This window comes from Artemia sp. Qi Xiang Cuo, chromosome 8, assembly GCF_049724085.1.
Source record: "Artemia sp. Qi Xiang Cuo chromosome 8, ASM4972408v1, whole genome shotgun sequence".
Lineage (NCBI taxonomy): Eukaryota > Metazoa > Arthropoda > Branchiopoda > Anostraca > Artemiidae > Artemia > Artemia sp. Qi Xiang Cuo.
This window is the reverse complement of record NC_142801.1, coordinates 12,802,530-12,815,724: the sequence shown is the minus strand read 5'-3', so window position 1 is coordinate 12,815,724 and position 13,195 is coordinate 12,802,530. Positions and strand designations below refer to the sequence as shown.

The 13,195-nt window shown below is 35.8% G+C and overlaps 1 protein-coding gene across 1 annotated transcript in view; it reads right to left on the bottom strand.

The window, feature by feature from the left end:
* Ost48 (dolichyl-diphosphooligosaccharide--protein glycosyltransferase non-catalytic subunit Ost48) overlaps positions 1-13,195 on the bottom strand; it is a 53,017-nt gene that overhangs the window by 26,324 nt on the left and 13,498 nt on the right. Inside the window, exons 4-5 of the mRNA XM_089093219.1 lie at positions 6,739-6,927; positions 1,704-1,835 (exon numbers count right to left, since the gene is read on the bottom strand). Coding sequence (XP_088949345.1) covers positions 1,704-1,835; positions 6,739-6,927 — 321 coding nt within the window. The remainder of the gene's footprint in view (positions 1-1,703; positions 1,836-6,738; positions 6,928-13,195) is intronic.

The window sequence follows — 13,195 nt, the reverse complement described above, 5'->3', positions numbered from 1 at the left end:
AACAATTCAGTCGAGATATTTGTTTCTATTGCATATAATAAAATGCCCTAGAAAAGACGACACCATTCAATTTGTGGTTATATGAAAGACTAAGAAAGCTGTTTTGAAATAAATGACTCTGTAAGAGGGGAAGAAGTAAGCTCCAACCTCTAATTTTCAGAAAAAGAATATATTTATTCTTTCTGAAAATCGTGGGCTTCTGTAAACCTTTTCCCATAAAATTCGAATTATCACATTCAATAACAATTGATGTTTTTATCATATATATTTATTGTAGTTCTACAATGAAGGCCCACAGACAGGGAGGAATTTCAGGCTCCAATCTTCTATGTCGAGGGAAAAATAAAAGTTAGGCCTTTTTGGGGGTGAAAATCACAAACCATTTTTAAACCACAAACCACTTTTAAATCACAAAGGAACTTTAAAGTCCTCTGCCCTTAATTTAGCCTAAGCTTCTCATAATTTTAGCTTCCAGCCAAAATCCGAGTTAATTAGAATCAATTCACCGAGCAGAGCATATTTATGCTAATTAGCAATATTGCAGGGTAATTAGCTTCTTAGTTACGTACAGCATAAATTACACTCATGAGAAAAGAGTAAATGGGCAATATATAGGATGTCAAATTTCCAAACAACGACATCTATATTTGGATGTCAAAGTTTAGGTGAATAAATATGTTCTATTCCATAAAAAGTAACTTCTTTTTATCACAACGGCTCAAGACCGGAAAGGCTCAATTCGTTGAATTTGCTTTCAGTAGCAATTTATTTCTATTTTATATGTTAAAAATAACTATGATAGTAACACTAAATCTGGCAGGTAAAACCTCAACGTATACCAAATATAAGTTGTCAAATTTATTTGACATCCTATATGTCATTGGATATATGTCTCCATTGCCTTTGTCTCATATTTGGATGTCATTGAATATGGATGTCAAATATAAAACAGGATGGGCAATCTTTTCCTCCATTCCCATCTATTCAAAGCCTTCCTCTTTAAACCCTCCCAAGAAGTTCCCATTTCTCTTAAATCTTTCCTTACGACATCCTCTCGTCCCGTTCAAGGACAACCCGGTGTTTGGCCCTAGACGGTTGGCCGACAAGGACAATCGTTGGGAATCTGTCATCCTTCATCGGCAGAATGTGCCCTAGCCGTCTCAACCTTTCTCTCATTAATACCAACATAAATTGCACTGATTAGAAATCATTCCTTGGAGCTTCGCAATTCCTGCGATAACCAAAGGCAGCACTTCTACTATCCCGAATTTTTGGGGATTCCCCAAAATAAAATTCGGTTTTCCAGAATCTTTCCAAAAAATTAACATTTAACAATACACGAACGTTGAAAGAAAAGAAAAGTAGTTAATTTTCATTAAAGTTTCTTTTGGGGAACTGTTGATAGAAAATGAAAATCATCAATTCCAATTTTTGAGGAAATTTTTGTGGGAATTTTCTTTCGGGAAAATTCGTGGAAACTCCGAAAAACTTGGGATAGCAAAAGCACTGGAATATGGATGAGCAGAGGGGCATGAGGTTAATAGATTTAATAAAGGATTTGATTCACGAAGGTCAAGTAATAGGGAAAGACAAAGTGTTTGTACGGTTTTCAACTTGAGGAACTGGCAACATGCTTCGCCGGTGAGTAATATTGGCAGATATGCAACAGAATTTTAAACAAATAAAGACTTTTATTAACTTACATTAGGATTTACAGGCATTCCAAAGAATTTATCAGAGAAGAAATCCAAAGAGCCAGAGAAGACCACTCTTGCATTGTTTCTTGCTTGAAGTCCAGCAATCAATACAGTTTTCTTACCAATTGCAAGGGGGAACTAATGAAAAAAAAACTGATCAAATAGATTACAAATCAGATATTAAAAATTACTAGAAATAATACAGTTGTTTCCATTATCTCCACAACGGCAACTGTTACTGGCAACAAAGATAATCTGAAAAGGACCAAAAACTGAGTGTAATTTGTAATGCTTCAAAATTTATTTATTTTCTACCTTTCGACAAATTCATATTGCTTACAATCTTCTCAAAAATTTCAAATTTATCTTACTGGAGCTAAATAAACTGAGCAGCACTGAAACAATTATTATTTCCCATCTTGACAGTAATTAAACAGTTCTGGTAATGAACTGTAAGCAAGGAGTGACCAGGCTCAATAGTAACCAAAACTCTAAAAAACAAGGAATTTTGATACCAATAGATACATCAAAAGAATCAGATTTTTATGTTGATTGCAAATATATAAGTTTCATCAAGTTTAGTCTTACCCATCACAATTTACGCGCCTTCTTGAAAAAAGGGGAAAACACCCCCTAAAAGTCATAGAACCTTAATGAAAATCACACCATCAGATTCAGCGTATCAGAGAACCCTATTGTAGAGGTTTCGTTGGAGGATCTTTCCATGGAGGAAGTTTTCATGGGGGAAGGGACATTGCTATGAAGGGGGCGCCGGATTTCCGAGAATTATTTGAAACAACGATCACAAATCAAATAAAAAAACAAGTTTTCAACTGAAAACTTTTCAATGTAATAACTTGAAACGAAGAGAAACTGTTACGTATATGATTCGATTCGGTCCCTAGTCATTACCTCACTCTTTACGCTAAAGTTTTTTTAGTATTTTCATAAGAGCTATTTATTCTAAATAACGGCCTTTGTGATTAAGGGGTTATTCTTAAAGAATTGGAAAGAAAATTTCAAATTTTAGCGTGAAGAGCAAGGTATAGATTAGGGGGGCGAACCCCCTAATATAAGTAATAAAAAATACGAATATAGAAGTTCATTACGTAAGTTAATTCGTAAGTTATGTATATTTATTGCTAATAAAAATATTCGTAAATAAAATTAAACAACTTTTGAGAAAGCCATTTAGCCAAAAAAAAGTAAAATTAATATGCAAATTTCGTTTTAATTATTCATGTACTGTGAGCCAAAATCAGAACCTTCATTAATTCAAAAACATTCAGAAATTAAATTTTAAAAAACAAGTTTTTTTTTACCGAAAATAAGGAGCGAAAGTAAAACTCAAAACGAACAGAAATTATTCCGTATATAAAAGGGGTTATCCCCTTCTCAACGCCTCGCTTTTTACGCTGAAGTTTGACTCTATTTCACAACTTTATTTTTTTAAACAATAAAAAACTTTAGCGTAAACAGCAAGGCGTTGAGGAGGGGACAGCCCCTTTCATATACGGAATAATTTCTGTTCGTTTTAAGTTTTACTGTCGCTCCTTACTTTAAAAAAAAAACAACTTGTTTTTTAATTTAATTCGCAATAAAGGCTTGAATGTTAACCGTATTTATTATAAGAATTAATCGCGTGTTAAAACGAAACAGTCATAAACAGCAACTAAAGAATATACAAATATAAGAAGAGAAGAAAACAGTCTTAGCACTAACTAGACCTCTAGTGCAAAGGTATCATGAAGTGCTGCAGCAACCGCCTAAGGGTCTGAGCTGGACATAAGCAAAAATGTCATAAGAAAAACATAAGACAGCAACTAAAGAATATAAAATATAAGAAGAGAAGAAAACAGTCTTAGCACTAACTAGACCTCTAGTGCAAAGGTATCATGAAGTGCTGCAGCAACCGCCTAAGGGTCTGAGCTGGACATAAGCAAAAATGTCATAAGCAAAACATAAGACAGCAACTAAAGAATATAAAATATAAGAAGAGAAGAAAACAGTCTTAGCACTAACTAGACCTCTAGTGCAAAGGTATCATGAAGTGCTGCAGCAACCGCCCAAGGGTCTGAGCTGGACATAAGCAAAACATAAGACAGCAACTAAAGAACATAATAAACAGCAACTAAAGAATATACAAATATAAGAAGAGAAGAAAACAGTCTTAGCACTAACTAGACCTCTAGTGCAAAGGTATTATGAAGTGCTGCAGCAACCGCCTAAGGGTCTGAGCTGGACATAAGCAAAAATGTCTTACAGATTAGATTCGATACTTCTAAATTCGTAAAAAAAAATAAATTCATGCCAAATTTAATTGCGATTCGACAGACTCTTCGAACCGCTACGGATGACAAAAATATAACCTCTTCCTCACAAGGGTCTAATAAAGCATGAGACCATAACTGTATCTGTTAACTAGGTTTCGCGATTGAACATAGTAATTATACTAATGAAGATACATTTTGATTTCCACACTCCCCTCCTACGGGGGAAATCGGGCTCAAACCCTAAAAAGCCATGAATATGACCCTATATCTTCCTTTCCACCAACGTCTCTTTCTGTAGATGTACTTATGACAATAGTTTAGATAATACCTATGATAACAACAATGCCGATATCAGCTCTCACTTTACAACAAGATTTTTGGAAATCTGACAACCCATTCGGGAAGATATCATGGTTACTATACTTTACTTCCTCCCCCCTCCCCATCACTGTTACATAAAAAGGTAGGACCGACTCAGGCCTCAAAAAGGCACAAGTACGATACTAGTTTTTGCTTCCTATTTACTTTTAGTTTATATATGGCGAACCGTTCTTGTAGATTTCTAGATGAAAATAACGAAGTGGCCTCGTACTCTACCCCTTCCCCGCACAAAGGTCGGATCAGGTACGGGCCCCCCACAGACAAAACTAGAAAAGGTAGCCTATCGAGGAAGTACTAAATGTTCTGGAGGCACTTAATATTAGTAAAAGGGCTTCTTCTACGGTTAACTCTTCCTTGTCACAACCCAATTTTATCTAGCACTTATCTTTTGGAAGACTTTTCCATAAGTTTATTTTTTCGAGCTGGTATCCGATTATAAATTACTAAGAATGCTTACAAAACGACATAAAAAAATGATACTTTCTTGTCTTGATGCTGTTCTAGTTCCTAAAGATTTTTTTCCCGATTACCAGTTTGATTTTCAAGAGAAGCACTAAACAAAGAATGCCATTGAGAGACTTAAATTTTCTGTATTCTGTGCTGACTTCTGAACGGATTTCCTTTCTTGGATGTTCGTACGTAAAGCATTTAACTTTTTAATCCATAAAATTCTCCAATAGAAGTTATTATATTTCGGTATTACGGACAGTTTGCTTTCGAGGTTAAATTCTCATTTATGGTGTCCCTCAAGGATCAATATTTTTTTCCTTAAAACGTGTCAAATAATCTATTTTTTGCAATGAACAGAGATAAAACCGAAATTTGTTGTGGCCTTGGTCATCCTAATTCTTCCCAAGCTCTTAGTAATTGCTCGCCTTCAGTGGAAAGATCCGTTCCTTTAGCTGATGACAGCACACTTACTACTTTCATTAACTTCTTTCTAAGTTTTATTTTTTGATTTTTGTCTTTTGGTTGGTTTATGAAAGATTTAACGCGTATTACAGCCGCCCTTCAGTTTTCTATCTCTTATCGTTAATGAGCAACAGACCATAATCATGGAAAAAAAAACTAAGAAAGTATTAGTACTGCTCCCAAACAAAATGATTCATGATAGCCTTTGATTTTTTCCAAAACCTTGAAATTTATCACGAGAGGAATAAAGAAAAAAAGTGACACTGCTAACCTATTTAAACCTATTTAAGAATAAAATCGGATAATGCTTGTCTAATCTTCTCGCATTGTATTCAATATATTTGGAGGCAATATTAGTTATTTGAATTAGTCTCAAATGATAAATTTAGAAGTAGAGATACCATATCTGTCTCAAAACATAAACATAGAATATTCTTTCTAAAGGTCGGATCTCACATTTTTACACTTCTGACATAATTGAAAAAGCTCGTTTTCAAAAGGGGGATTAGTGGGGCAATTCAGGTCAGGAGGATCAAAGCGTAACTGAGCACACGTTGCCGAGCAGATCCTCCCCTTAAGAACAGCTTAGTAAGCGTCCTTTTGGCAATTATCTGCAGAACAAAAATGTCAGATACGACCTTTAGGTATAACCGCAACGATTTACTTAATATTCATAATAAAAAAAAGTGTGTTGAGATGCATTTTATCTTTCCGGCGATTTTTTTATGTACAAACCATGTACGTACATAAAAGTGTGAATATCATGTAGAGCATGGAAAGTTGATATCTCAAAAACCAATAATTTGATCAAATTAACTATATTTTTAATGTGTATTTGCCATAGAGAAGAAGATGATGACAAGACTTTCAACGAGCGTAAATCTCCTCTTCAGGTATGGATGGGGTACTGATGGCTAATTTGAAAATTTAAAATGGCAACTGTCATATCCAAAGTTAAAACCATTCAAACCTTGAACTAATTAGACCGAAAATTGAACGAAGGCAAATCTTAAAGACAAAAAGCTACCCCTAATTCTTTGATCTTTAGAGGGTACCACCCCCTCACCCTAATTAGAGGAGAGCCAAGGAGATTTTAAGACATCAAATGAACCATATAAAAAGCTACATTTTGGAGTCAGAAACAAAAACGAATTAGGTTTCGTCTGGAATATTTTCCAGAAAAAGGCTTTATAACACGTTTAATGCAAAGGCTCTTAAGGGTGAAAATGAAAGAATCTAAGTCACAGGGCAGAAGTTAAAGGGCTTATTAGAACTTTTTCAGACAAAATGTACTTCTTCTTCCTTACATGCTCAAAATATTTTAAATTTTACAGAAGTGTCGTTTGAAATTTTGAAGTTATCCCCCAGCAGCCCCCAAGAAGGAGGGGGCGAAAGTATACATTTAAGTAATAGAAAATATAAATCATAAAATAAATAGCAACTTTGAAGATAAAAATAAAGTTCAAAGAGTAAACCTCTGTAACAGAAGTTCCTGGCTTGTATGAATAACAAGTTGAATCTCCAGTTAGAATTTCCAAAACTAAAGCATTCTCGGCATCCACAACAAGGCCTGTTCCATCATATAATAAAGGATTGACGTCACGAGAGCCAACAATCATAGGAGCATCTATCAAGTTGTTTGGTTCCACAGCTATCAAAGTATGCTAGAAAATATGTCAAATTATCAGTTGGGCTACTTTACATCTGATTATTTTTGTCAGGAATTTTGCTGAGTAATTTAAAATGGAGCGGATTGTGGCAATAGGGAGGCAAATGCATCTAGGGGGGTGCATGTGGCAAGGGGGGGGGGGCATCTCCTGTGGCAAGAGCCATAATAACTCAAAATTATCAATGTTTATATATTGGTTTTATAATGAAATTGTTTGGTCAAATTGTATTGGTTTTATACTGAAAGTAAGGATAACATAGAAAGCTAAAACAGAAACTATTCCGTGTATCGTATATGAAGGGGGCTGCCCCTTCTTCAACCCTCGCTCTTTACACTGGACCCAGGATTGGATCTCATCTTCTTCAGGAATCTTTCTAATAATGAGACTTCTTTGTCAACCAAAAGTTCCAAAATGTGACACAATTTTAAATTTTTCATTCTTTTTTCATTATTCAACAACTTACAATTTAAATCTTTCATGTCACAACTCAATAATACAACTGGGTGGTCTCCTTTTGTGAGATTGAATTACTTACACTTCTAATTAATGGTTTTATGTGATTATATTGGTTAGTTTGGCGTATATTGCAATGTTTGTAATAAAATGTTTTAACTTGTAGCTAGTCTTTTATTGCCAATAATAAGTAAGAATATCTGCAAAACATTGGCTTGGAAATAAGTTTGTTCTATCTTTCTTCTACGTAAGAGTGGCCGCATGGTTATTACACCATAAATACTCTAATCTAATGTGCAGAGTGTCAGAAACCACAATTTTGAAGAATGACTTATGATATACTTACATCGTGATTTATGACCTAATGTTTAAATACCATTAGTATCGCACTTTCGTTTCTAGAGAAGGTTCTTATTTCTAGGAAGACAACGCGATCTCCCTTCATCTAAATCAAGATCCTCCTTGGCATAAAGATTAACTTGTTTGTTGTCAGTGTTATATGCTAGATGTGAATTGACAAATAAAAGAACTAAGAGGAATGGTCCACCATGATAAAACCAAAAAGATGATAAAAAAGACAACAGGTCTATGGCCAGTATTAAGGCGATATGATACCTTTAAAATCATTTTGCGAGCCTCGGTGTCACCTGGCCGTCTTAAAGAAAAAGTCTCCATTAGAGAGTTCTCTCAGGGGACTAGCTATCATCGAAACCTGTCAAGAATTTGGCAGGAATTTTATTTCCTTTTTGTCAGCGAGTTGGCCCTTCAAGCGGGTAGCAACCCAGTGAACTCCCGAGGCAGCAAAACTACTCAAATGGCATTTCCTTTGATCGAATTTTTAGCGTTTCCTGAGAAGGTATACTAGAAGTTTTAGCGACTGTCCTTTCCTCAACATTAAAAAGAAAATTCGGCTCTTTTTAATAAAAAAAAAAAAAAAAAAAAAACTATACTTTCTGATGATGTAAGTTTCAATAAAACTGTATATATCCATCTCCAGCGCAAAACAGGGGGAGTTAATTGGTGTTTTATAAGATTTCTGGGAAAGTAGATATCGGCTTTTGGTTTTCTGTCGTTTATTCAAACATCTTAACCAAGCTCTACAAGTTATGAGAAGACCACCCCATCAATTCTAAATAGTTTGGCCACACAATAAAAACGCTTCACAAAAGCAATTGACAATGATGTCATAGAAGTGCCTCATTAAACTGTTGATATTTTATATTTCTGTGGTCACGCAGAAGCAACATTATATATTTGGCAAATAATTTTATTATTCTTTGATTTATTTTTGCTTTTCTTTCTTTTTTGAGTAGTTATGTTTTTAATTATTTCGTTCTCCACGCTGAGGACGCCCTGTTGGAAACAGGCAAAATATTCGCTTGATTATTTTTCTTTTCTTCGTATTTTTCTTCTTCTTCTTATTGGCCATTAACTTGTTTTTATTCTTTCTTTAAGATTTCTTTCTTTGTTTAGATATGACTTAGATCATTTTACAATCTTATTTGGGCAATATTTAAATGCTAATGTATGTGCATACCAGCATACTTAACTGGACATAGTTGCATGTTTTATGAATATAGGGGAGACCTATCCAAGACTGTTTTAAAGGATCCTTCATTAAAAAATGGGAAACATTTGTGTCTTAAAATACCCTTTCTAGGGTATTTAAACCTACCTGTCCCAAAAAAAATCCGTTAATATTCTACAGATTTCAGCCTAGGCTAGGGCCTCTAGCTTCAAAAAACTTGAAAGATAGTAAAATATATTTGCGTTCTATCTCCATTTATGTGGATAATTTTGATGGACTTTGTCTTAAGGAGCACGACAAAACCAATGGGAGAACATGGAATCACATAGGGAAGCAAATCATTCCTGGACTTAGATTATGCTGATGATTTCAGCATTCTAGATAAAAGTGTTTAGCAAAATGAATGAACTTTTAGACGTTTTGCCGTTTCAGGATGCAGGAATAGCTTTATAAATAGAAGCCTTACCACACAGGCCGTAATTAGGTATTTTGAAATATTGTTTTGTATCTTTATAACTCCATTTATAAGATGCTCCTTCAAAAAATCGACAACAACAACAAAAAAAACGATGGAAATATAAAAAAGAATTCCAGTAGCTTAGAAATAAGTTTATTATCAACCTTTTGGATGTATTTTCCCTTTTTTAGAAACACAAGATTGAAAGGTTATCCCTTTTTTTATTACATGAATCATAGGCAGCGCAAAAGCGCTGCATAAGTAAAGAGTGTTGCGGGCACAATGGTTTTTTTTTTTTTTTAGCAGGGTACTTCGAATTGAAAAAGTTGTCGTAGAAACTTTGAAAAGGGCTCATTCGATTGGAAATAGAAAGGGCTAGTGTTCTTTTAAATAGTTGAAAGTGATTGGAGGGCAAATAACCCACCTCCCACCAATTCCCCAAACACGTTCAACCAAAATTTTGAGATAGCCATTTTGTTCAGAAATTATGTCTTTTGAGGATGACGACCCCCCCCAGCCCTTAGGGCAAGGGTTGTAAGTTATACCCTGGGGAATTTAGAAAGGGTGATCGTATAAACTTCGGAGGGGGCTCATTGGATAGGTAATGAAAAGTTCTAATGCCCTCTTTAAGATTCGGAGTGATCGAAGGGTGGATACTCCCCCCCCATACCACATATTTTCTCGAAATGTATCTGATACAAATTTTGAGATAGCCATTTGTTGTCGTAGAAACTACCAAAAGGGCTTATTAGATTGAAAATTGAAGGGGCTAGTGTCGAAAGTGATTAGGGGGCAACTAACTCCGCTCCTACGCCCACTGTTTCCACAAACACATACAATCAAACTTCGGAGGAGGCTTATTGGATTGCTAATCAGAAGATTTAGTGCCCTTTTTAAGATTCAAAGTGACCAGAGGGTGGATAACCCCTCCAAACCTCGTATTTTCCCGAAATGCATCTAATGGAAATTTTGAGATGGTCATTTGCGGTCAAAGAAACTTCGAAAAAGGCTCATTCGATTGGAAATTGAAAGGGCTACTGCCCTTTTTAATAGTCGAAAGTGATTCGAGGTAAGTTATGCCCTGGAAGCAAATAAGGCATATATAGAAAAGGTGATCGTATAAACTTCGGAGGTGGCTCATTGGATTGATAATATGAAGTTCCAGTGCCTTTTTTAAGATTCAAAGTGATCAAAAGATGGATCAGCCACCCACCCCCCGCCACACACACACACACCTCGTATTTTCCCGAAATACATAATAGAAATTTTGAGATGGCCATTTGTTGTCGAAGACACTTCGAAAACAGCTCATTCGATTTGAAATTGAAAGAGCCAGTGCTCTAATTAATAGTCGAAAGTGATTGGAGGGCAACTAACCCCCCTCCTATGCCCACCATTTCACCAAACACATCCAATAAAATTTTGAGATAGCCATTTTGTTAAACATAATTGAAAGGCTTTGAAAATATGTTTCTGAGGATGACAACCCCCCACAGCCCACAGGGCAAGGATTGTAAGTTTTGCCCTGGGGGCATATAAGATATATATAGAAAGGGTGACCGTATAGCCTTTGGAGGGTGCACACCGGATTGGTAATCAGAAGTTCTAGTGCTCTTTTTAAGATTCAGATTGATCGGAGAGTGTATACCCCCACCACACCTCGTATTTTCCCGAAATACATCTGATTTTAATTTTGAGATGACCATTTGTTGTCGTAGAAACTTCAAAAACAGCTCATTCGATTGGAAATTGGAAGGGTCAATGCCCTTTTTAATAGTCAAAACTGATTGGAGGGCAACTAACCCTCCTCCCACGCCCACCACTTCCCCAACCACATCCAATAGAAATTTTGAGATAGCCATTTTTTTCAACGTAACTGAAAGGTCCGGAAATTATGTCTTTGAGGATGGAACCCCCCCCCCCCCCACAGCCCTCAGGGCATGAGTTGTAAGTTATGTCCTGGGGGCATATAAGGTATATACAGAAAAGGTGATCATATAAACTTCGGAGGGGGCTCATTGGATTCGTAATTAGAAGTTCTAGTGCCCTTTTTAAGACTCAGAGTGATCGGAGGGTGGATGCCCCTCTCCCACGCCCCATATTTTCCCGAAATGCATCTGACAGAAATTTTGAGATGGCCATTTGTTGTCGTAATAACTTCGAAAACAGCTCATTCGATTGGAAATTGAAAGGGCCAGTGCCCTTTTTAATAGTCAAACATTTGTTCAACGTAATTGAAATGACCGCAATTTAAGTCTTTGAGGATGACAACCCCCCACAACCCTCACGGCAAGGTAAGTTATGCCCCGGGGCATATAAGGTATATATAGAAAGGGTGACCGTATAACCTTCAGAGGGGGCTCGTTGGATTGGTAATCAGAAGTTCTAGTGCCCTTTTTAAGATTCAGTGATCGGAGGATGTATAAGCCCCACCCTTCCAAACCTCGTATTTTCCCGTAATGCATCTGATAGAACTTTTGAGACGGCCATTTGTTGTCGTAGAAACTTCGAAAACGGGTCATTCGATCGGAAGTCGAAAGGGTTAGCGCCCTTTTTATAAGTCACGTGATTGGTGGGCAACAAGCCCCCCCCCCCCCGCGCCCATCAATTCCCAAAGCACATCTAATCAAAATTTTCAGATAGCCATTTTGTTCAGTGTAGTTGAAAGGTCTGGAAATTATGTGTTTGACAACCCCCCTACTTTCTCAAGACCAGACCATAATTTGCACTTTACTGAAAAAAATAGCTGTGGATTGTCAGTTTAGTATACATATTCTGATATATATTCCTTAAAGTCTTTATAATTTTTATTTTATTAAAGTTAAAAAAGTTGAAACACTAAACGTATTTTGTTCATTTAAATCATACAATAAATAGGCGAGTCAAACTCAAAATGAGCGAAAATTAACACGAGTAGGGCTGACAACCTCCATGTCTTCTCAAAACCAGAACATAATTTGCACTTTACAGAAAATTAAATATATTTAAAATGTTTTCACTTGTTTAAAATGTTTTTACTAGATATATGAAGGGGAAAGTCCTCGCCCATCCGCTCCAATTACAGTGCGGGTGTCTAGTGCCCTTTTTAAGAGTAACAAGAGATTGGACGGCAAGCAGCCCTTCTCTCAAGCTTATTCATTTTCGAAACCCATCCAGTCAAAATTTTGAGACAGCCATTTTGTTCAGCATAGTAGAAAGGCCCAGCAACTATGTCTTTAGGGATATTAGGCATATCGATCCCCCACAATTATGCAATTGGCTCATTTTGCTTTAAAACTAAATGTTCATTTAAAAATAAATCAAAAGGCATTGTGTTAGATGGTTGCCAATAAGACACCTCCGCAATATATCGAGAACGACTAGGGGTATTAAGTTGAAATTTTTTGGGATAGTACTATAACTACTTCTGCTCTTACAATTTAAATAGACAAAAAGATCTTAAGTGTATCCAGGCTTTCAAATAGCATAGATAGAATCTTCCGCGAATGATATTAAGTTTTATTTTTAGGTCAACTTCAGAAGCTATAAAATTAAATTTTTCTTCCGTGAAAAAGACTATGTCAATAAAAACCAAAAGATATTAATTTAAAAAACTTTTTCCTCAAGACGAGTTTTTCAAAGAAGAGTAAAGAGCTCCATTAAGCCAAGGATGAGCAAAAATAAAGTCAAATGATCTTCCAAGCGTAAAACGACCGCAAACCACTGTCAATAAATAAATGAAACTCAAAACGAACAGAAATTACAATAAATAGCCTAGTCAAACTCAAAGCGAGCAAAAACTTACATGAGTAGGGCTGATAACCCCAATGCCTTCTCAAGACCAG